The sequence below is a fragment of the Ziziphus jujuba genome, chromosome 6 (assembly GCF_031755915.1).
Source record: "Ziziphus jujuba cultivar Dongzao chromosome 6, ASM3175591v1".
Taxonomy (NCBI): domain Eukaryota; kingdom Viridiplantae; phylum Streptophyta; class Magnoliopsida; order Rosales; family Rhamnaceae; genus Ziziphus; species Ziziphus jujuba.
The window spans coordinates 6,525,037-6,549,637 of NC_083384.1; the positions used below are offsets into that span (position 1 = coordinate 6,525,037).

The window sequence follows — 24,601 nt, forward strand, 5'->3', positions numbered from 1 at the left end:
TTTCTCTCATTACCAGATTGTAAAGAGGGAAAAAATAAAATAAAATCGACGGCCATTAATTTGCAGCAAAATGGGTTGGAATTTCTCTTCAATTTTTTTTTTTTCGTTAGATTGCAAGAAGAGAGAAGATGAAGGGGATGCGTTTAATCTCTCTCCAAGGTATTCTTAATTTCTGTGGTCGAATTGGAAATTTTTTTTTTTTTTTACTTTTGGGAGGTGTTTGTTTCTGGGCAAATTTCCAAAGGATGAAGCAATGGGGTTGGCTCTGTGTGCATCCATGAGAGAGGGTGGACAACAGGGTCTGGCATGGAAGGTCCGTCGATCCTAGCCGAGACCAAGGACAGATCAGTCAAAGAGAGGATCTCAACCTTCTCGAGGCCCCTCTTCAAAAAATCATTACATCAACTGTATAGTTTTTGGGAGGAGAGGCGGCATAGTTGTAGATGAGGGAGAGTTGTATTAGATAATACAAAGGAAATCGGGTGTATTAGTAATACACCGTGAGTTGCATTGAAAAACACGAAGAGGTATTATATAATCCAATACCTTCACAATCCAAATGTATCCAAACATTGTATTACATAATACAATACAATCCAATACCCATCATTATCGCATGCCAAACACACCCTGATAGTATTAATTAATTAATTAATTAGTTTGTTCAACATTTCAAATAGCCATATCTAAATTTGAAGGAGAAAAAATAATAAAAAACCAATATAATTTCTAAGCGTGTTCACTTTTGATGTTCATATTTCTTTTTTTCCCTTTTTAACTTTATAGTTTTATTAAGACATATCTAATAAACTATAGTTATATCTAATTAACAAGCATTTGAGGCAAAGTGTGTTATGCACGATTAAATAAAAAAAAAATTAAGCCTTTTTATTTTTATTATTATTATTATTATTTTAAGTTAGTGGAAGTGGCAATAGAGACACGTGAATAGCTGGTTTTATTTATTTATTTATTTTGATAAAGCGTGCACTGGCCAGTTTGGTAAAGGGATTATCCGGAATTTGTTACAAAGAGCGAGAAATAAGTTTTATGCTATACTAGCAACCAAACAGTACCCATAACAGGAGTGAAAAACCCAAAAGAAGAAACAGTAGAGGGAGAGAGCAGAGCACAGCAGAGAGATCGTAGAGAGAGAGAGAGAGAGAGAGAGAGAGTAAAAGGCAAAAATGGGGGGAGGAATGGAGGTGAACAAGAACAGGTTCATAGAAGAGTGGGGATCAGCAAGAGAGAACCTTGAACACAACTTTCGCTGGACTCGCCGAAACTTTTTTCTCGTGGGCCTCTTCGGCATCGCCATTCCCGTCTTGGTCTACAAGGGCATCGTCAGCGAATTCGTATCTTCTTTGTTTTCCCTCCCTCCCTCCTTTTCATTTATCTATCTACCATCCAATTTGTTTTTTTCTTTTTCTGAATGCTCGTAATTTCAGACAAATTGCAATCCTCGTTTACGATTTGGGGCTTTTTTTTTTTTTTTTTTAAATAAATTTTGTTTTTGGGTATTTAAAATTAGGAGCTTTGCTTATGAAATTGGCTGATTCTCATTTGGGATTTGTCTGTGAGACTTTTAGAGGTTGTTTATAGTAACATTAGGATGAGACCGATGCCTGCTGAGAAGTATTATGCCCAATTTTTTTCTCTAAAGGATCCTATTCTTCTAAAAATCTATAACTTTTATTATTATTTTTTTCTCAATTTCTTTTTAGTATTATCTGATTTTGTCCTTTCAAAATCTCCTTGAGAAGATTTGTTTGCATTAGCCAACTTATAGAGTTTTGGGAAGTGATACATTAAAGGACCATCATTTCACCATGAATTCTTCCCCAAATCTTGGTTCTCTCCCCGTTCCCAAGAGCCAAAAGCTAATCTAGTGTGAGAGAAATTAGATTAAGATTATCGCTGAGAAATTGCTCCACAAAATCGTACATTTTGAAGTTTATGGGTTCAACTCCTATTTCTTTAGTTTTTTTCTCCTTATCTAATTTAAATATTTTAGTGGTTCCGAGCTGTTTTTTCTCTTACATTGCCTCTTCGCCATCTGTTTCGTCAAAACTCTGGCCAGCATCTAAATTTAACACTAGCCTTGTGACCATGCTCTTTTAGCACCTGAATCCATCCTGAATTTGTTGAACTTTAGTCGACATTTTTGTGATTTTTTGCTCAAAAACGAAGTAAAATTGATAGGAATGATGAGTATTCTAAATTTGTTGGTGACATTCAATATAAGAAATGACTTCTCTGTGTGTGTGTGTGTGTGTGTGCGCGCGCGCGCGTTCGACGTATATATATATTCGTTCATACATGTATGCTTGTTTTGCTGTCTTACAGACACTTTATCTCAAGAATTTATCACAACCCACCCTTAAATAGCCTTTGAAAGTTACTTGTTTTGTCCAAAATTTTCCAACAAGCATCGCTCATTTTCTTATTCACAACTTGGATAGTGAAAATTTAATCCTTACATCTCGGTAAATTGTTTAAGAAATCTTTACTTTTATCCTCTGCAAGCCTTCAAGACACAGGATTTCTGACTGTAAATCCCACAATAGTAGTTGATGTTGAATCCTGTCCTAGCTTGTCCTCTTGTCAGCGCTGAGATTGCAGAATTACAATGTTTTTAAACCATACTGTTTCGCACTTGGAATTTCTTGTTAATTTTGGTTGGAGCTACTGAAAGTTTCATTGTTGATGATGATATCGTGATGAGTGTAGCTTTATTTAGTTTGCAATTGGAAACCAGTTTTCATTGAATTCTAAAAATATGATGGGGTTTTGACTGTAAGGAGTTGTTGTTTGTTTTAAGCATAGTCGATCTTCTAGCTTCTTAATACTTCTGTTTTCTATGCTTGACAGCATAAACATGACGAGGATGCAGGCAGACCATACAAGAAGTTTATTTGACTTGGCAGAGAATGCTTTGCATTTTATGCGGTAGTAAAATAAGGGTTTCAATGGGATCCTACAATATCATATCAGGATATGGAAAATTTATTCGCTTTTCTCTTTGTTACTCTGTGGCTTCTGATGTTAGGGCAGTTTGCTACTTTGAATTACATTTTGCATTTTGTCATTAAGTAATACTACATATTTTGTGGTCTTTTGTATTTTCCCTTGTTCAGTTTGATTTGGCTGGACACCAGATTGCTTTTTAATTGGATGCTCTCTGTCTCTTTCTGTGGATATAATCTTTTTATTATTGTTAATTAAGTTGCTAATCCATCATTAAATAAAAATAGGACAAGAATATTTATATCATTTTTATATCATTTTTATTTTATATAAATATGGCAATCAATAAGTAATTGTTAGGAGAACTAGCCGCTATCCAATTTTGATTCAAACACAGGACAAGAACCAGATACGCTATTATTCATAGCAAACAACTTCAAAGAGCATTTAGTAATACTGGGAATGTGAGGTTTCTTTGAAAGAAATAGAAATTTATTACTTTGAGTGAAAAAGAATACATTACTTCCTGGATAGAAGGAATTAACGAAGCAGGTCCTTCCTCTTCATAAAAGTCCAATGCTAAAAGTATAAGAGCAAGCCTGATTCGCTTGTCAATTGGAAAGAAAACACTAAGAACAGGGATCTAATTTCAGTGCCAGTGACTAAGGAAGCAGGTGAGCTCTCAGGGCTGGGGGTTAAGAGCAGAAAAAGTATTACTGCCATTTTTGAATCACTGACAGTCTCGCCACCATAGAAACCGATATGGCAAAAAAAAAAAAAAAGAAAAAAAAGATGCTTCTTTACTAGCTTAAAAATCTGTAGATAGGGGAGAGTATAGGTGATTAAAAGGTTTTGCCAAAGCAACCATCAATTTCCACTTTAGCATCTCGAATTGCTATTCCCACTCCAACAGTCCCCTGTGCCGCCGAAACATCTCTATGCACGTTGATTTCGTATGCCGCTGGCTTTGGAGGTCTCCATAAACACACATCAGGTCATGTTCTATCAATATGAGGCTTTTTCTTTGCTTCTTGAAACTCTCAAGTGTAAACCTGCAACACTCTCCAATAGAACCCCATCATTCTTCACCACCTCACCATACAAGATTGCATTCCTTCTATTCTATAAACCCCAACTTAAGCAACTACACCGTTCCTTTTTGGAAATTGCTAATTTCTCTAAAGCCCACGCAACTAACTCTCTAAAAGAACTAATATTTATTTTCTTCCACTATCTATACCAATCCAATTCTTCCAAACCCGCTTTGCATGTGGAAATAGCCATAATGCATGCAGAACTGTTTCATCCCCTACTTTGGCATAATTCACACCTTCTATTTTCTATAATTTTTCTTTTATTCAAAGCATATGCACAACACCTCATGATACCCTCTCCACATAAGTCAAATCTCCTTCCACCAAATATCTCTCAGCCAAATCTGATATTTCTCTCAACTGGACCTCCCACTATTGCACCATTACCACAAAATACGAGCCATCCATCCAATATCCCGACTTCAACGTGAACTTCCCAGATATGTCTTCAACAAATCTGATCTTTCCTCTCAACTGGACCTCATAGGCTTGCAATCATTATCCAAAATACAACCACCCATAACTCGACTTTGTGGTGTACTTTCCAAAAACTTTGTAAAACCATGCCAATTTGTCCTCTGTTTCTAACCCTCCACCGCGTAATGTGGTATGTGGGTTTGGGAGGGGATTTTTAACAACTATCATTAATTTAGGACAAAAAAATAAAAAGACAAGAGCCTTGTTTGGTTTATGTTTACAAACTGTTTTCAGGTTTTAAAAACAAGCAATTGCTTTTTCAAAATAAATAATTGAGTTTTTTTTTTTTTTTTTTTTTCCTCCTATCATTATAGAAAGTATACTTATGTAAGGTTATAGAAGTTCACCTAATAACTTCACCAAAGTAACTAGCAATAGACACGCTAATTGGCACTTATTGATTGCCATATTTATATAAAATAAAAATAGTTTTTTTATTTTTATTTATTTTTTAAAAAAAACATAAATATTAAACAACAACCATAACAACAACAATAGTAATAATAAACCAATTAAATATTACTTTATTATTTTTCACATTATTTGTTAAATAAATTTAACAAATATTTTAATAATTCAAAAATTATTATTGTTTTTTTCTTTTTTCCTTTTATCCGATACAGAACAAAGTGCTTGACCATAAAGAAAATATTTCCACCTTTGTGCTACTCTTATTATCATATTCCATCCTGAATCAAGTCATATTAAATTAATGCTCAATGCACTTTATTAAAATTTTTTATTTTTATTTTTATTTTTTTGGGGATAAAATTGATGTGGAAGCACATTGCCAGCACCTTAATTGTGAGAGAAGGAATTTTATCACCTTGACATATAAATTTCACAAGTCATTGCACGAAGTATATATGAATGTATTAAATACAGAAATACGTTACAGCATAAATTTTATTTTTATTTTTATTTCTAATTTGCTATGTAAGCTAACATATATAATTAGTACATAACTCGGTAATTACTAATACGAACAATTCATTTCAGAAAATATATATCATCATGTTACTATTGAGTAGTTATTGCATTAATACTAATGTTGAAAAATTATATTCTTGATAATTGCATGCTTTCTTTCTTCTATTTTTTAATTGTATTATTTTATAATCACATTTATATTACCTATTTTTAATTATTGCATGTTTTCTTTCTTTTTATTTTTTTACTTTTTATTTTTTTTACTTTTACTCTGCTATATAAACTAACATAATTAGGACATAACTCGATAACCACAAATATAAACAATTCATTCAAAACATATATTTGATCATATACTAATATCGAAAGTCTGTACCTAATTAATGTATTACTTGAAAGCTTATAATTACTATTATTTTTCTTTATTTTGCAAATCTCTTCATACTGCTTCTTCACCTATATAATATATTATATGTATACATATAAATGTATAAAATACAAATACACTTCCGCATTAATTTTATTAAATTAGCCATGATTTTGAGCTTTGCCGACTTAATTAATACACTTCATATCCCTATAAATGAATGGCGCTTTCGTCCCACAAGTTCTTCTCAACCCACATAATTATCACTTCACCAAAAATAAAATCTTTAACAGCCAAAAAGAAGAAAAAAAAAAAAATTGAAGTTTTTGTACAAATGGGAACAAGTTGTTGTTTCACAAGGTTGATCGTTTCACTGTTTCTCTTGGTTTGTTTTGCTGCAAATGCAACCATGGTGCATGGCCAAGGCCTGCATGTTGGGTTCTATAAAGCTACATGCCCAAAAGCTGAAGTAATTGTTAGGTCAACAGTTGGGTCTCACTTCAACTCCAATCCTTCCATAGCTCCTGCCTTGCTAAATTTGCACTTCCATGATTGCTTTGTCAGAGGCTGCGATGCTTCCATCCTTATTGACGGCCGGACTGCGGAGAAGATGGCCGAACCAAATCTCGGATTGAGAGGTTACAATGTGATTGAGGATGCCAAGTCCCAGCTTGAAGCTGAATGCCCTGGTGTTGTTTCCTGCGCAGACATTCTCGCTCTTGCTGCACGTGATTCTGTGGTTCTGGTGATTAATTTATATAAACAAGTTTTTAGTCCCCATTATAATTATATATCGGACAACTTATGTTGGACAATATTATAACTTATTTATTACTTGGTAATATTAATAGATGTTAAGCATCCCACATAAGCTGATGGATACAGCCATGTATGCGCATCACATTTATGTGACTCATAATATTACCAAGTACTGGGATGATATTCTGGATAAAAATTTTGTCCAAAAATGTACACACACATATATATATATATATATTTTTTTTTTTTTAATATGTACATTTTGCAGACGGGTGGACCTTCTTGGTCTGTGCCAACCGGGCGAAGAGATGGTCGGGTTTCAATAGCGAGTAATGTCAATTTTCCCAGCTTTAGATACTCCACCGAAACGTTGACGAAAAAGTTTGCAGAAAAAGGTCTCAACGTTCTAGATCTCGTCACCTTGGTTGGTAAGAAATAAAACAGCTGCTACTTTTCTTCTTTATAATTATTTTGATAAAAAGGTTGTATACTTAATTAAAGTCCCATTTTTGCACGAATTGAAATTTATGCAACATATATACAAACATTTGAAAAGCTTAAATAAGTGATGCAACTAGAGGACAAAAAATGTTAACCAAAAGAACCCAAATTAAATATCTTTATTTCCCCCAAGGAAAATGAATTTTGGCTAAGACATTTGCATTTTCATGGGGCAGGTGCACACACAATTGGTACTTCAGCATGCCAGTTCTTCAGCTACAGGCTCTACAACTTCTCAGCAGCCAATAGTGTTGATCCCTCCATGGACCCTGTTTACGCTACTCAACTGCAAAAACTATGCCCACAGAATGGCGATGCCACAGCCCGTGTAGCACTTGACACGGTAAGCCCGCATCATTTCGACGTGTCCTTCTATAGAAACTTGAGGAATGGTAGAGGAACACTAGAGGTTGATCAGAAGTTGTGGTCTGATATCCCCACGAGAAATGCTGTCCAACACTTTCTGGTTGGGGGAGGGTCGAATTTCCATGGGAAATTTGGCAGTTCCATGGTGAAAATGGGCAACATTGATGTGAAAACAGGTACTGAGGGCGAAATTCGCAGGATTTGCTCTGCCATTAATTGATTAATTGAACAAGCTTATAATTATTGTGAAAGACTGCCAAGAAAGGTTGTCTATGTGTTAAATAAGTAAATTACTATTTCATATAAAATAAAGAAATATTAACTAGTGTGCTCATTTGCTTTTGCTTGAACTGTGTAATCAATACCTTTGAATTTCTTGTATAATAAAAGTGAAAAATTTTACAAACAATACGCTTTGAAATGTCAAAAAATAATTCCAAATACAATCCAAGTATTAATCAGATGTGAAGATTAACATGGCTTTGGCTCATTCTTTCATTTCGTTGGTGTTATACCCATAGACTGTTAAGGGTGTACGATCATGGTGAACTCAAAAAACAGGGGAGAGGGAAAAAAAAAAAAAAAAATTTGTTTGCTCACTCTCCTCCCACTGCTTGCCACCCTGTGTTGGAACGAAAATAATTGAAAAGAATCCTTTCATGCATCATCATCACTGCTCTCAATAAGAACTACAGGCTTCTTTGTTTTTAGCCTTTTTTTGGGTCTAACATCACTTCCGTGCTCATCTTTCAACTCATTGGAATCAGCGTACTTGATTATTTGTTCAAGAATTCGGTTTCCATACTTCTCTGTTTTCAGTCTTCCAATTATCTTCTCCAACTGCATAAGATTTGGATGCATCTATTTAGTATAGAAGTTCGTTATATTTGGTTGTTAATTTTTACAATCATACTCAACAAAAAAAACCTGAAGGGGTGAGGACCAATTTGACTTTATCTTGCAGTTTAAGGCATGACTTCTTAAAAAAACAGAAATGAAACTGAAAAAAAAAATTAACCAAACTTACCTGTTCCAGAGTATTGGGCTTCTGGGCACTGATCATGCATATTTGTTGGGTTGACAAAATGGAATGTGGGAATATTCCGCCATGAGTTGAAGAGAGTTCCTTCCGCAGCTCATCAAGCTTCATTTCCAAACCAGAGAATGCAACATTGTGTTTGACAGAGTTTATACCTGCAACTTTTTTCTGTGCATTGCAGACCTCAAGCTTAACATCCCTTTTTCCTATTAAGTCCGGAAAGAATAAATAATGTCAGTTATAGAATAACTAAAACACCCAAGAATTTCAAAATGTAGGCATCAGAAAGATCAAAAACCTTCTCTAATAGACATTATGAGGTGGGAAGACCAGTATTATAAACCACAATATTCCAATATAGGTACACATATCCAAAATATTCTCCTTACTAAAAGTCATAAAAGAGGCTCATACAATACAGACTTAAAGATCTCTGGCATCTTCTTAGAAATGGAAGCATTCTTACCCTGCAATACCTGCTTGGCAAATGGTCCTATTGTGAGATAAGCATTTGTAGCATAAGCTGTATGCTGAAACTCTTCAATCTACAACAACAATAGAATAATTCTGTATCACAAACTTGATAAAACGACACCCTAGAATGGCGCTAACAGAGTTTATGAGTTGAGTGAGGAAATAAACAAATAATTCTAATCCGGTTTGAATCAGTTAAGAAAACAAAGTACCAACTACGGCAGTCATACAGTCCATAACAATGAGAGTCCATAACAATGAGAATACAACGGTCAGATGTAAATGTTTCCTATAAGCAAATACTAGCAAGTTGATTGATGATAAATGTATTAATAAGAACAGTTTTTAAGCGTCAAAAAACAGCTCAGTAAATTTATCCACTACGCAAAGTCAAAAGTCTTATAGCGATAGAATATTTACCAGAACCCGATCTAATATAAGCTTTATGACAAGCTCTTCTTTTTGATCTCTTTTTAGGTTAGAACCTGAGGAATTTGTGCAACCAAAGATAAATTACCAAATCTTTACATATAAGCCCTACGTGAAGTGAAGTTTTCTGTAGGAATAAATAAATAAATAAATAAATTAAAACAAGCAACAGACCAACCTAGTTCCTTGTGCTTAGTTTTCAATTTATCAATCAACTGCAACATTGTCAATCTCTGGTCATTTTCTCGAATATCTTGGAGTAAAGAAACAATAACTTTTGCATGGCCTAAAAACGTGCCAACATAATGCACAACAAATTGTAAATATTAAATATTAAATAAATTTACTACACTTTCCTTCTCATTAAATATTAACCAAGGAAAGCAATAATGTTAACAGGAATAAAAATAAATTTGTATGGTCACTTTGCTCTATCACTTGATTAATTGATTCTACAGTGGGTGCATTAGTCATAAATCTGATACTTCCAAAATCTACTAATAACTTTAATGGGATATGGAAAACTATAAAATATTTAAAAATAAAACAGAATTGTAAAATTAACTTTTCATGTTCAGCATCATATAGTAATATGGCAAAATTTATAGGGGGGTAATAAACCACATACATCCGGATAAACAGGAAAAATATAAGAAACAACAGCCATCTCTGACATGATAAGAACGAAAACTGAAAATGGGTAAATATTTTGAAGAAATGAGAAAGAACCATACTAGAGACATCCATTTCCTCAATCTCACTTGAGAATGCACAGTTGTCACACATCCCTGAGACAATATTAATTACATTAAATTTCACAAAAGCAGTGCATGCAAGTGATATGTTTCGTATATTTGTCTGTATGTATATACAAATATTACCATTGCAGTCTTGGAATGGCTCAGCAAAATGTCTGAAAATGGAACTTCGACGACATTGTCTTTTAGACTGCAGTAAGGAAGATCAATAAATATCTGACATAAGAACCCACTATCATATTTATCTTAGACAAGAGATGATATTACCAGGCAATATCGCACTATGTCATAAAGATTTTGCAATCCGGAATTTTCATAGAAGACCATTGTACTCTGCTAAAAGAAAAGTCATGTTGAATATTACAATATGCTCTGTGATGCTATGTACAAAGGATTCAGATATTCAATTCTCGTATGGCATGAAATTATAAAAGCAATTTCTTGTTTTCTTTTCTTAAAAAAGTAGGCAGTTTGAAAACAAGTAAACCAAACAACATTTCATGATTTCAAACTTAATTTTACAAACACTCAGAAAGGTAGTGAACCCGTAATCTGTTTACATATCTCTTTTCTTTGTCACCAGCTTGTCTACATAATCTTTCCTTCTATTGTTTTCTTGATATATATATATATATATATAAGACAAATATTTTTATATATTAAGTTCAAAAAATCTTCAAGTTCTGTGGAAAGCATGTTTTCTAATTTGATATTAACCAAATTACAAATTTGTTTTTGAATCCAACTACACTTCGAAACTATTTTCAGGTCATAATAAATGTTTCCTTAAAGAAAATCTTGCCTGCCTAGGAACATCACCAGGCCTAAAATACAGTAGGCATTGAGAAGGCAGTCCATCTCGTCCAGCTCGACCACTTTCCTGCAGCAGAAGGTGGTTACATGATAAAAATGTATGCAATAATTTTGTTTAGCTGAGAAGGGGAAGAACCTGGTAGTATGTTTCCATTGATTTGCTCAAGCTGTGATGAATTACAAACCTGACTACAAGCAGCCAGAGTATTAAATGTCAGAACATAAAACATTGTTGCATACATATCCATATTTCAATTGGAAAAAAGGACTTTAGATGAGAAAGAAAGATGAAACATAGAACAAGAATTGCATAAGCATATTCATTGTGTGCTTAAAACTAAACACATAAACCAGCATTAGACCTATCCACCCCCATTGAGGTTAGGAACAGGGGCACATGACTTGCAAAAGCACCTGATAAAAGTTTATAGGTGCTGCAGTGACAACAAGAACTGAATAATTTCACAACTTGAAAGCAAGAGAGGCTTGCAAGCAAACTATAGAGCTAAGTAGAACCTAATGGTATTAAGCCATATCCAATGTCACCTTGTCCACAAGTCCACAACATTTGCAAACTTAAAAGTAGTTAATCAAGAGATGTTCCTATAGAACCTAGGTAACAATGGGCAAATAGATTCCTCAGACACAGGAAGCTTCCCACACTTTATACTCGCGTTTTGAGGGAAACTTACCATCTTGTCCTCAATATTTGCAAACTAAAACTAGTTAAACAAGAGATGTTCCTATAGAAAAATATTCATACAAGTAGGAAACTCTAGAAAATATTTTATCAGAAAGACAACATATCAGGAATGCAGAATTGATAGGTCTAAAATACTAACCATCTGGTTTATTGATTCCCATACCAAATGCTACCTGTAACGTTAAATGCAGGGCATTAAAAGAAATAGAAAACATAAAATTCTTAAGAAGTACCAATACACTTGCACATACCGTGCCAACAATGACCTGCAATTTGTTATTGCTCCACCTGCATCATCAAACATACATGAGAGCGTCCATGATTTAATATCATTTATTTACAACCAACACAATTTCAAATTGTATTTCATTTAATGTTCATGTTTATTCTTTTCCTCAAACATAGGAAAACTATTTATTTACACAGTGTATCATTTATTATCCAACATCAAATAAATGATCAATTGGACTCTCTTGTCTCTTTTGTCCTACCTTCCAGTTTGTACAGCTTTTGACAACAGAATAACCCTAAGCAATAAATTTCCATGGCTTCTAAAAAATTCTCAAAAACCAAGTTCAAAGGAAAAGGAGGAGAAATAATAGTAATAATAATAATAGTGTATCTCTGCATTGCATTATCATGTTATCTCAAGCATTGAGATTAACGAGATGTTCACCAATGACCATATCTGAAAAAGGCCATTTTAGGAAAAGCATCAGTATAATGAATTTACCGCAAATGAACTTTCTCACGAGCATTTACATCCATATCGGCATGATAATAATCAGCTGAAATTCCACTTTCACGCAACTCTTTTGCAACCTACAATTTTTATGGTATAACAAATTTAAAGTTGTCTAACGAAGCAAAAAAAAACTAGGCTTACATCTAACTTGCTCTTGCGTGCCTCACAATGGTACAAATGTACTATGAAATACAAAGATGTCAACAACTGAAAATAAATATAAAAAAGCAACCCAAACCTGTTCACATTCCCTTCTAGAGAAGCAATAAACAATCCCAGATTCATTATTTGGATAAAATTCTTGAATAAACCCAGCAATTTCCTCAATGACCACCTTGCCAACTGAAGACTTTTCTCGTACCTGGAGTTTAAGGAATTAAATGCCCAGCTCTTAATATTCTAAGCCAAAAACCATAAACAATCTCTACCATGTAAAAGAGATTTGGTCTATTGACGGTGCTGAAGAATTTGACACATTTTGGAATGTGGAGCATCTGTGTGAGATCAATTTGCACCTTATGAGTAGCAGTTGCCTGTAAAATATTTAAAATAAATAAATAAAATAAAATACCTACATCAACATAACCCAAACCAAAACAGTTCAGATTAAAACACAGCAAATACATACTTCTTTATCAGAAAAAGAATAATGTAGATAGAGGAAATACCGTGAGAGCAATAAGAGGAACACTGGGAAACTGAATCTTGAGGATGCCAAGATTTTTGTAATCAGGTCGAAAATCATGACCCCACTGGCTGCAGCAATGTGCCTCCTGCCAATAAGCCCGTTAATTTCAATGTTCTTAATGCAAGGCTGTTCTTGCTGCTTCATCTTCTTCTAAATTTACATTAATAAAAATAATAATTAAGGGAAAAGGTATATCTTTAATCTCTTTAGAAGGCAAAGCCTAGAGATAAGACAAGTATTGCACTCTGCCCCACATAGAAACATCCTTTAGAAATCTAACCTTCAAATCTCAGCCTAAACCTCTCCAGCCAAATAAACCAGAAAATTGACAAAACTACAAATCCCTAACACCACTGCCCTTTCACTACAACTAAAACCAACCAGTTCCTCAAAGAACAAAGATAAGCAATATCAAGGTATCACACACTGAAAATCAATCATACTTACATCAACAGCAATAAGACTGAGACGCCCAGCATTATGGCACTTTTCAAGTTTTGACATAAACCTCTTGCTCTTTGATATTTTCTCTGGTGTCACATACAATATTTTCAGATCTCCTTCCCCCTTTTCAAGAGCCTTGTATATAAACTTCTCGTCCTCCTTGCTAGTAGTTGATGTCAACATATATGCTGGAATGCCTAAAGCAGTCAAACCCATCACCTGAAGCAAATGTTGTTGTCAAAGAATCTGCTTAAAATGTTATAATTATGTTTGCAAAAGGATATTTTTGGATAATTAGAACTTTTTAGTGAATCGCACCTGATCCTGAATTAAGGAAAGCAAAGGACTGATGACAAGAGCAACTCCATCTCGAAGAATTGCTGGAAGCTGATAACAAAGGCTCTTACCACCACCTGCAGCCATAATTACCAAAACATCTCTTCGACTCATGACAGCATTAATGATCTGACATTAACGATAACAATATCAGAAAATCTTCATATGCAGACGAGATAAAGGCTCTAGAACACTAATCAGCATGAAACAAACTTAAATACTGAATTTATATGCCGTAATATTTCATTCTCTAGACATTCTGTAATTATACTTTTAAGTTATAAATGTTATGATTTTTTTAAACAAAAAAATTTATTTACTGGAAAAGGGATAGAATCAAAGGATAAAAGTTAACAATATGAAGACATCTGCTAAAAATGTTACCTGTGTCTGTGTGGGTTATTCAAATTAATTCAGATATTTATATAACATACACTTCAAACTATATAAAGGTAAAATTTAAAAGTTGTATAAGATCAACCTATTAATTTATTAAACTAAATACATTACAGCTTTAACAGCAGAAGGACTTTCAAAACATTAAAATGCCAAAGTGGGGTACTAACCTCTCTCTGATTTGCACGGTATGTTGATATGCCAAAAACATTGAACCTAACATCATCAGCTTCAGAATCCCATTCACATGAGCCAGACCAGTTCTCAACAGTAGTCGAAGCAGTGTCCTTGGCAGGGTATTCGCTTCCTTCTGATGCTTCCAGCAGAGCCTTTAGTTGAGATTGTCTCTCATACAAGGTATCTTGTCTCTGAAGCAATATCTTCATTTGCTCTGGAAAATGAGACATAAAGTACAAATACAACACAAAAGAATACAAACGTGTCATAAATGTTTAAAATTAGCAAAGCAAATAATGAAAGAAACCAAAAATATATTTGTAAGGGATCCAGATGATAATAAATTCAAATTTCTCAACTCCGAAATAGCAGAATGATCAACGAGAAATTCCCCAGGTATATCTAATCCAACAGATAAGCATTAAATTCAAATCAAAATCAAAAGATATGAAACAAATATTTGCAGACATTCGTGTCCTCATTTTGAGCAACTTGATGTGTATTCAGAAAGCATTATTTATTCTAACTACGAAAATATTTATCTATATAAACAAAAAGTTAAATGATCAGTGTGATACAATAATAAAGCTTTTAGAATCCTAAAATATACGCAGCAACAACCTCAAATGTAGAAGAGTTCCCTGCCATGAGTATACTCCATATCTTTTTCTTTTTTTTTTTTTTTTTTTTTTTTATAATATCATTATTTTATAGGAAACATAATATTCTATTAAGGGCTTAAAGAATTCCATATTTTATACTTCCTCCTCATATGATCTGATTTGCAGCTTCATATCCCACAGTCATTTGAGCAAATATATTTCAGCAGGCGCTTCTAAACTCAAAACTAAAAATATTCAATTTAATACAGACAACAGAAGAAATTATAATTCTCCTCGATAGCATTCCAAACAGAAAAAAATAATAATAATAATAAAAATAAAAAAAATAAAAAAAAATGAATTTTTGAATTTTCCCAGAAGAGGTTTATGCCAATGTAGCAGAATTTAAACAACCAAACCAAAAAGCAACGATTTTGCTTTCATCTACCAAAAACTCATATAACACATAGACTTGAAACAACAAAAACAAAAAAAAAAAAAAAAAAAAAAAAAAGAAACTGAAAGAAAAATTGTTTGAAAGAGGAAGTTGAGGACAAAGAAAAAGCAAAAAACACCTTCAACATCTTGAATCTCAACTTCAACGTTTAGCAGCTCCTCTAATAAAGTCTCTTGGGCTTCCATTTTCGGACCTCTTTGATTCTCTCCGACTTCAACAATTCGTCGGACTGTAAAAGAGGGAAACTTGGGAACTCCGCGAGGGCAGAGAAAGGGAGCGAAGTCAGGAGGGAATAAAAAGTTAGCTCATTTTGTTTAATGGGGCTCTGGTGAATACCCGCAAGATTTTCTTGTACCCGGGATGAAAGATTTTTTTTTTTTTAATCCCTCCTAGCTTTGTTTTTTATTAAACTGATAAATTTTTCCAATTATGTTTATCATATTTTTTAACTTTGTTATGGTTAAAAATCAACCTCAGGAAACAAAATTATTTGTTTAATCCTTATAATCTTTCACTTTTTCATCTTATAAACTTATTTCAGACACGGTTAAATGAAGAATAATAATCTATCATATATTTCGTTGAATATTATGACACGGGTACAATATTCTTTTAATCTTTTTCTTTTTGGTAATTCACTATTTGTATTTTATTCATGCTTTTCATAGAATTTTTTTTTTTTTTGATAAATGAATGTTAATTTTCAACCACGTTAATATTTGGAGAAATTTTTCCATATTACTTGTAGGCAACGACAAAAAATTGTTGTTGTCTTTCTTTTCCTTTCTTAAAATTATTATTATTATTTTTTTAAAACGGTTTAATTAACCTTTGGATATATAATGGAAAGGAAAAGATTACAATATAAAAAAAAAAAAAAAAGAAAAAAAAAAGGAAGATTATATATATATGTTCATTTTCCATCCAAACATTTTCATATTTATATATTTGTGCCAATTTATAACATTGACAGCAGCTTTACATGCATTACCATTCAAATTTTGTCTATTATACATTCATATCTACATTGCACACTTATTATTTTACAATTCAAAGTGGCCATGACCAGAGGCTGTAAATATATTCATGTGTTTTTCCTACTAGGGTTGACTGCTAGGGAGGATTTTCTGAAGCTAGCTCCTTTAATCTCCAATTTAACCTTAGCGGAGGAAACTCCATTATTGACCCTAGCAGTACTAGTCTTTGGTGATGCTTGCCATTGCCCACAAGTGACTGCCATGTCCTTGAAATTTTGCAAGCCTTCTAGAGTTTCAACAATGGCTGGCATTCTTGGCCTATCTTTGGGGTTCACACTTATGCAATGCAGAGCCAGTAGGGCTATTTCTTTTGCTCCCTTCACAGAATATTGACCTCCAAGTCTTGGATCCATAATGTACCTCAATCTTCTATTGCTAGTGAGGTAGGGTTTTGCCCAATCAACAAGGTTTTGCTCACTTTTAGGTCTTGATTTGTCTGTGGCTCTTCTTCCTGTTAGCATTTCTAGTAGTACCACCCCAAAGCTGTATACATCACTTTTTGTTGTCAAGTGCCCTACAAATTCATCCACATATTAAAAGTTCTTCAGAGTAACAGTCAATTATGTTTTTGGTTTGTTTTTGTATTTAGATTATATCTTAAATGACAAGTACAATGAAACCACCACCTAACTTTAACATATATAAACCCGGAATAAAAATATAAAAACTTTGACAGAAACAGAGGAATTTTTCCTTGTTAATTAAAGGCTAGCAAACCAAACACTAATTTGCTTTTCAAATGAAATGGCTACCTGTTGAGACGTATTCTGGTGCAGCATATCCATAGGTACCCATAACCCTTGTTGTAACATGTGTGTCTGATCCTTCAGGTCCCATCTTTGCAAGTCCAAAATCTGATAGCTTTGCATTGAAATCCTATCAAAACACAAACAAACATAGCAGCTTGAGAATTATGGTTCTTTTGGGTCAAATTATTTATACTTAAATATTATCTGAGAATAGGGAATTAAATTAATCAAGTTGATTTTTATTTACAGAATCTAGTAAGACATTTGAAGTCTTGAAGTCCCTGTAAATCACAGGCTTCTCAGCTCCATGCAAGAAAGCAAGTCCTTTTGCAGCTCCAATTGCTATTCTTAGTCTTGTGTTCCATGGCAATGATACTGAAAGCCCTGCACCAAATCATCATATATAATAATAAAACTTCAAAAATTTCTAATGGTATTAGTACATGCTGAAAATCTGTTTTCAAATCTTTATAAGAGACTTGCAAAATATGGAACTGATTTTTCTCACTTTTGAACAAGTGGTTCTCTAAGCTGCCCCGGGGCATAAACTCATAGACTAGGAGTCTTTCTTCATCCTCACAACAATATCCTATTAATTTAACCAAATGGGGGTGCCTAAGTTGTCCCAGAAATATCACTTCTGCCTGGAAAACACATACACAGGATTTCTGTAACTTCAGCTTAGATTATGATAAAGACAAAATGATATGTATATATATATATATATATAAAGAATGTAAATTTTGTTGAATTATGTTGACGCTCTTGGTCAAGCAGGTTTGGGCCAATACATTCTTTTGGACCCATTTTTGGGCCGACGATGCAGGCCACTTTTAAACTCTGGCCCATAAAGTATATATTCTTGATTTTAATTGTTTTAATATTTCCATCAAAGAATTGGTTAAATAAATATCAATAAGTTTGCAATAAAAAACTAAAACGATAAACTTGTTACAAGTAACATACATACAATAGAACAGTAAAAAATAAAAACATAAGAAATATAAAAAATTAAACATACCAGCCATTCACGGTGTCCCTGTAAACCTTCAATATCAAGAAGCTTAACAGCAACAGCCTGAGCCTTCAAACCCTGTCTCAAATTCTCATCTATATAACCCTTATGCACCTTCCCAAACCCACCTTCTCCCAACAAGAAATTGCTGGAGAAATTCTGAGTTATACCACGCAGCTCACTCAGCTGAAAATCATACAGCTCCGACCCGAAAGACTGCGCGAGATCTTCGTTGATTCTCATCGAAGAAGACCGGCTGAGATCGGAGAAAGACAGCCTCCGAAAAGACGGCATCGGAGCGATGTTCTTGGAGAAGTCCGACCGTGACGGCCTGCATGGTCTGCTGAGCTTGCCAAGAACTGTTTGGTCCTCAACTGAACAGCAATTTGCTGTGAAAGGTCTCCATGGCTTCGAGTTGTTGTTGTTGTTTCTCATGGTTGATGAAGAAGAAGAAGAAGAATTGATTGTCATTGTTGTTCAATGAAAGAATAAGGGAAAGAGAAAAAAGAGGGTTTGGGATTTAGTAGGTGAAGGTTTATGCATTTGGTAGAAAAGAAATGAAAAAAAGAATAAACAGAAAGAGAAAGAGAGAGAAAATCCTTTCTTCAACTGCTCTAACCACTCTACTAAATCGAGTATTTCTTTTTCTACGTAATACTACTACTACTACTACTATCCTAGCTAATTTTAACATTATCTGCGTTTTCTTTGTTATTTATTTATTTATTATTATTATTTTATTTGTCTCCAATCTAGTTGTCTTCATTCATAGTACTGTGTGTGAGTACTACTCGTGAATTATATAACAAATAGAGCTGTCACCAATTGCATGCTGCCATGTCGTAGTGTTGGTCCACTTGGCTGCCACATGGCACTGCTTTAGCTTTGCTCTCTTATTTGGCCGCCATTGATTTGATGGTTGTCTTTGGACCTAGTCAACCCGATTTGCCACGTGTCAAGACGTGTTTTGCGAACGATAATACTGTAGGTGAGATGCAGAAAGATTATGAAAAAGTGAAAATAGGTGATGAAACTGGATGAAGAAGATTATAAGTTTGTGCATTTGGTTTGCGTTTAATTAATATTAAATATTTACTTTTTGTTTTCTTGTATTATTTTATTGGGAAAAAAAATTTGCTTGTTTTTTTTTTTTTTTTTTTGGCTTAAATAAGTCGAGCAAGTATCATAAATATCTAATATAGATTGAGAAAGTTAAAGGAGAGAGATTTGGATGAATAAAATCAAAGCAAAGAAAAGGACAAATTAGTTTTTGCTGCCCCCCCCCCCCCGGCCGGCTTGCACACACACACATATAGACATGATAAAATTCTAATGGTATATAGGTTTGCTGTAACGTAAATAGAATAGTTAAAGAGAGAGTGTGTGTGAGGGAGAGAGAGAGAGAGAGAGAGAGAGAGAGAGAGAGAGAGAGAGAGAGAGAGAGAGAAGGTTAGTTTGTTATTAAATGAGAGGGGTCTATTGGGGTACGTTAGATATAGATTGGACAGAACGAAACTAGAATAGATAGGCTGGGTATCCTCCATTAATTTAAAGGCCTAAACGATGGTATTTGAGTGTAAAAAGCCAAATTTAGTAGCCAAATTCGTTCAATTGGTGTATGAATTTGGCTTATTATTGTTAGGATTAATGGTCCATATACTCTGTAGCCGATGCATGTTAACCAAAATGATCTGTACAAATTTACTAATGGGAAGAATCCTCATGATTCAATGTATTTCTTTAATTACTTTGCAACCAACTTATATTAGCCAACTTAAAGATACATATATATATATATATATATATATGTTGGTTTTAACCCATTGTATGACAAAGTCAAACAAATACCATTTACAGTAGCTAAATATAGGCTTGTATCTGTGTATATATACATAAAAAATCACCGATTCCACATTCGAGTTATAGCTCTTTATTTGTCTTTTTTTAAGACAAATAAAGAGCACATGGTATTTGCAACTTTATACATCAATTTCATAATCTTGCTTCCCGCGTTCTGGCATTGACTTTTTGATCTGTCTCTCAAAGTTTGTATATTGGAAGCAATTTATATATCTTTCTGAGTGCTACCTCCCTAATCGTAAGTAATTTTAGCTTCTAATTAATCTTAAAAGCTCCATTAATATTAATTTATCACCGTTTATTTATATGTAAAATTAGTTCCTTTCTTTTGACAGATAAATTATATCTGAATCAGTAACTGGATCTTCTTCAATAATTCTACTTGATCAATATTAAGTAAATCCATTATTTATAATAAAGTGTGCCATTTTTTATCTATGTTAAGCTTAAATAGATACATATTATATATAGGATTGATATATGTGCTTTGGAGAGGAAGCAAAAATAGAAAAAAAAAGAAGATATATGTGCTTTGGAGTCTTTTTGGGTGGCTTAAGATGTGATCTGTGTTAGATGCTAATTTTTTTTTTTTTTAAACAGAACAGAAAATAAAAATTAATATTAATTGATCGAGTAGCTAGTTGGAGCCATTCGTTATGATGACCAAGTTGGTCAAAGAAATACATGGGATCTGCATAGCCATGGGACTGGCATGATATGTAAACTGTCCAATTCTCGAATGAATTTTTAATTTCAATAATATAGAAACTATATATGTGTGTGTGTGTGTATAGTTTTAAGACTACCATATTTGGACCCACATCATTTTAAAGAATGCGTTGATTTCCTCAATAATTTTTTTCTCCCTTAATCTTCCAAATAGTAAATTTGTGTTTCTGTGTACATGCAGCATGGCCTATACAAGATTAAGCAAATGGCTTGGTCTTGTATTGTTTCTACTGAATTTTCTTACAACAGAGGGGTCTTCAGTGGACATTACTTATCTGCACAGTGCAGTGGATAAAGGAGCTGGTCATTTTTTTTTTTTTTTCGTTTTCTGTTTATATCATATATTAGAAGCTCCATTAATTTATACTAAACATAAAAAAAAAAAAAAGAAAATATATAAACAAACAAAAAAAGAAGCAAAATGTTCTATTAAATTAAAGACATGTCATTTATGTTTTGGAAATTGACAACCACTAATTAATTGTTGTGCAGTTTGTTTGGATGGTAGCCCACCTGCTTATCACTTTCAAAAGGGATCTGGCTCAGGGATTAATAGCTGGATGGTTTACCATGCGGTAAGTATAGAGAAGTAGCTGTGAATTTGTAAAATTTAAATGCTTATTATTTAATCAAAATCTTTTTTTTTTTTTTTTTTCTCTTCTGGGCATTGTCAAAAATAGGGTGGGGGATGGTGTGATAATGTGGCAGATTGTTTGAATCGGACAACGAGAGACTTGGGTTCATCCAAACATATGACGAAGCAACTTAATTTCACAGGAATCATGAGCAACCAACAAGAGCTTAATCCATGTCAGGGCTAATTAACAATTAATCATCATAAAATACTTAATAAGTTGTTAATGCGCAATTACTTTCCTGATCTAAAACTTAATTAATTTGCCTATAATAATTTGTTTGCAGACTTTTACAACTGGAACATAATCTTGATTAGGTATTGTGATGGCTCATCATTCACCGGAGATGTGGAAGCCGTAGATCCTGTATATCAAATTCTCAATGCTGTTTTTAATATTTATTAATTGCATACTATAATTTCGTATATCTTCATTTTATTCTTTAATTAATTTGGTTTCTTCAAATTGATTTGATATATAGGCTACTAATCTTCACTTCAGAGGAGCAAGGATTTGGAATGCTGTAATGGAGGACTTATTAGCAAAGGGAATGAAAAATGCTGAAAATGTATATATATATATATATATGATCCAAAGCCAGTTCAATTTATTTTATTTTATTTCTTTACCTTTTTAACTTTAATCGGCCTCTAATTAATTATTTGTTAATTGATATATAATTTAAAACTTGAATTAATTAAGAGGTTGATCAACAGGCTATACTGACTGGTTGTTCAGCTGGAGGATTGGCAACAATTCTTCATTGTGATAACTTCCAAGCTCTCTTCCCTAACACTACCAAAGTAAAATGCGTTGCAGATGGTGGTTTCATCATCAACGCGTAACCTCCTATCTCCATATATATATATATATATATATATATCTATATATATATATATATATATATCTGTGTGTGTGTGTATATGTTGGTTTTGGCTGAATTATAAGTATATATTATATTTCTGACTTTTTCTTTTTTCTTTGGGCTTTGTATATATAACAGGGAAGATATTAGTGGTGAACGAAAAATTGAAACTAAATTTAATCAAATAGTTGAACTTCATGTACTCTCTCTCTCTCTCTCTCTCTCTCTCTCTCTCTCTCTCTATAAATCTTTTATATATTATAGTTATTACAGAGAAGAATATCTTATCTTTAGGAATTCTAATTTGATTTTCAATTTAATTTCAAGTAGAAAACCGAAATTGATACTTAAAAAAATGTTGATTTTTAATTTTTGTTTGATTTTTTATTTGTAATAGAGCTCTGGGAAGAATTTGCCTAAATCCTGCACTTCACAAATGAAACCAGAGTTGGTAAGTGTGTACAAATGCCTAAGTATTTAAATGTATATATACATAAATGATATGATAAGTGGAAAAAGGATTATAAATGATAACATTTGCAACCATAGAATCTACAATTTTTATTGAGAGAGATTATGAAATGCTATATATATATATATATCTAATCAGGATCCCATCATACATTGATTGGATACTTTTAATATATTTAAAAATTAATTAATGATCTAATAAAATTTAAATGGCATATTAAAATCCTATTTATTAAAAAAAAACTTTATATTAAAACCATAAATTGGATTTAATGTAAGTTGGGTTGTGTGTGTGTATATATATACATATAAATTTTATTATCAATATCAAGAACTTTGTATCAGGAATGGATGTTTTCCAAACAATCCTGGAGAAAAAATGTTTTGAATAAAAGAATAATTATATGAATAATATTATATATATATATATATATAGTATTTCACAGTTAATATTTCATTTTTCCGTCGGCTTACCAAATATATACTTTGATAAATCTTGCAGTGTTTCTTTCCACAGCATGTGATTGAACATGTTCAAACACCCATCTATATCGTAAATTCACCCTATGATCTATGGCAGGTTATTACTAATTCCTTTTTAACTTTGAATAACAAAGAATATATATATAATTTTGGTTTTGACGGTATAATCAATTGCTCATTTAATGCTTCGTATTAAAAAGTAACATATACTTTTCTTTGACATACACATTGTTAAATATATTATTATATATTTGTTCGAATTCAGAGTAAAATACTTTGTGTGATATATTAAGGTGACAAACATTCTTGTTCCTAAAACCGCTGACCCTCATGGCACTTGGAAATCTTGCAATCATGACATAAGAAATTGCTCGAGTGATCAAATCGGAACCATGCAGCGTAAGTATATATATGTGTGTATAAATATATATACAATTAATATATTAATTTTGAGCAAACAAGCTAGTTTCTTTCTTTTTCTTGAAGCTTTATAAATTTATCAACTATTAATTCTGAAAATGGGAAATAGATGAATTTATAAATCTATTAATTTTCCAGACTTCAGGACAAAATTTTTGCATGCATTAAGTGGATTGAAGAAGAATTCTGAATCTAATGGAATGTTTATAGACTCTTGCTATGTACACTGCCAAATCGATAGGCAAGAAACGTGGTTCAGAAACGATTCTACCGTTGTACGGAACAAGGTAATTTTTTGCTTTTCCCCTTTGATTTAGCTGCTAATTATTACCAATTCATTTATCAAATTTATATACATATATATATATATATATATATATATTTCCAATTTGAGATTATTTTCTTTTCTTATTCTTTTATTTTTTTCTTTAATTGATAATGACAAACAAATAAAGTACTAATTATTTCAATTTTTTTTAAATGTACAGAAATTGGCAAATGAAGTTGGAGATTGGTTTTATGATGATAAATATCGTCCATTGCAGGAGCCAGATTGTCCTTACCCTTGTAACCCTACTTGTTATAACATTGTAACCAATAGTACTCAGTGATTGTAACTAAGCACTGATTTTATGGAAGATCATTGAGCAATTTGATTTGTGGAATTTTGTTTTTTTCCATAAAAAAATGAATTCGATCGGTTTCAATCATATATTGACTTGTAACATTTCAAAGAAAAGAATGCACAACAAATTTGTTCCCAAAAAAAAAAAAAAAGAAAAAGATGCTTAATAAACCAGAGAATAAGGAATTGT

At 32.7% G+C, this 24,601-nt stretch overlaps 5 protein-coding genes across 7 annotated transcripts; 3 read left to right on the forward strand and 2 right to left on the reverse strand.

Annotated features, from left to right (window-relative positions):
- Nucleotides 1-1,053: 1,053 nt before the first annotated feature.
- On the forward strand, nt 1,054-3,221 carry LOC107426081 (uncharacterized). Its single transcript, XM_048463398.2, has 2 exons — nt 1,054-1,355; nt 2,872-3,221. Exons 1-2 carry the CDS (start codon nt 1,188-1,190, stop codon nt 2,917-2,919), a joined length of 216 nt encoding a protein of 71 aa, XP_048319355.1. The 5' UTR covers nt 1,054-1,187; the 3' UTR covers nt 2,920-3,221.
- A 2,866-nt stretch (nt 3,222-6,087) lies between these two features.
- On the forward strand, nt 6,088-7,710 carry LOC107426124 (cationic peroxidase 2). Its single transcript, XM_016036222.3, has 3 exons — nt 6,088-6,580; nt 6,863-7,022; nt 7,272-7,710. The coding sequence occupies exons 1-3, from the start codon at nt 6,170-6,172 to the stop codon at nt 7,679-7,681; spliced, it is 981 nt and encodes a 326-aa protein (XP_015891708.3). The 5' UTR covers nt 6,088-6,169; the 3' UTR covers nt 7,682-7,710.
- A 106-nt stretch (nt 7,711-7,816) lies between these two features.
- On the reverse strand, nt 7,817-15,893 carry LOC107426115 (ATP-dependent DNA helicase Q-like 2). 3 transcript variants are annotated; one of them, XM_016036215.4, is made up of 20 exons: nt 15,641-15,892; nt 14,457-14,677; nt 13,873-14,019; nt 13,558-13,773; nt 13,091-13,195; nt 12,851-12,955; nt 12,661-12,783; nt 12,411-12,499; nt 11,929-11,965; nt 11,817-11,850; nt 11,111-11,163; nt 10,964-11,041; nt 10,429-10,494; nt 10,285-10,351; nt 10,138-10,191; nt 9,582-9,689; nt 9,395-9,459; nt 8,967-9,045; nt 8,489-8,706; nt 7,817-8,301 (listed from the first exon to the last, which is right to left on the reverse strand). In XM_016036215.4, exons 1-20 carry the CDS (start codon nt 15,705-15,707, stop codon nt 8,119-8,121), a joined length of 2,115 nt encoding a protein of 704 aa, XP_015891701.3. In that variant the 5' UTR covers nt 15,708-15,892; the 3' UTR covers nt 7,817-8,118. The 3 variants fall into 3 exon arrangements, with proteins under 3 accessions (XP_015891701.3, XP_060674373.1, XP_048320030.2); XM_060818390.1 differs by lacking the exon at nt 10,429-10,494 and having other exon boundaries at nt 15,641-15,893; XM_048464073.2 differs by lacking the exon at nt 9,582-9,689.
- Nucleotides 15,894-16,461: 568 nt separating this feature from the next.
- Nucleotides 16,462-18,969, reverse strand: LOC107426102 (probable serine/threonine-protein kinase PBL15). The gene is made up of 5 exons (XM_016036201.4): nt 18,330-18,969; nt 17,817-17,952; nt 17,556-17,692; nt 17,312-17,435; nt 16,462-17,073 (listed from the first exon to the last, which is right to left on the reverse strand). Exons 1-5 carry the CDS (start codon nt 18,792-18,794, stop codon nt 16,607-16,609), a joined length of 1,329 nt encoding a protein of 442 aa, XP_015891687.3. The 5' UTR covers nt 18,795-18,969; the 3' UTR covers nt 16,462-16,606.
- A 2,125-nt stretch (nt 18,970-21,094) lies between these two features.
- On the forward strand, nt 21,095-24,397 carry LOC107426103 (pectin acetylesterase 8). The gene is made up of 12 exons (XM_016036202.3): nt 21,095-21,215; nt 21,405-21,487; nt 21,593-21,722; nt 21,834-21,913; nt 22,029-22,115; nt 22,264-22,388; nt 22,551-22,611; nt 22,810-22,863; nt 23,386-23,463; nt 23,660-23,765; nt 23,925-24,073; nt 24,275-24,397. The coding sequence occupies exons 1-12, from the start codon at nt 21,095-21,097 to the stop codon at nt 24,395-24,397; spliced, it is 1,197 nt and encodes a 398-aa protein (XP_015891688.3).
- Nucleotides 24,398-24,601: the final 204 nt, after the last annotated feature.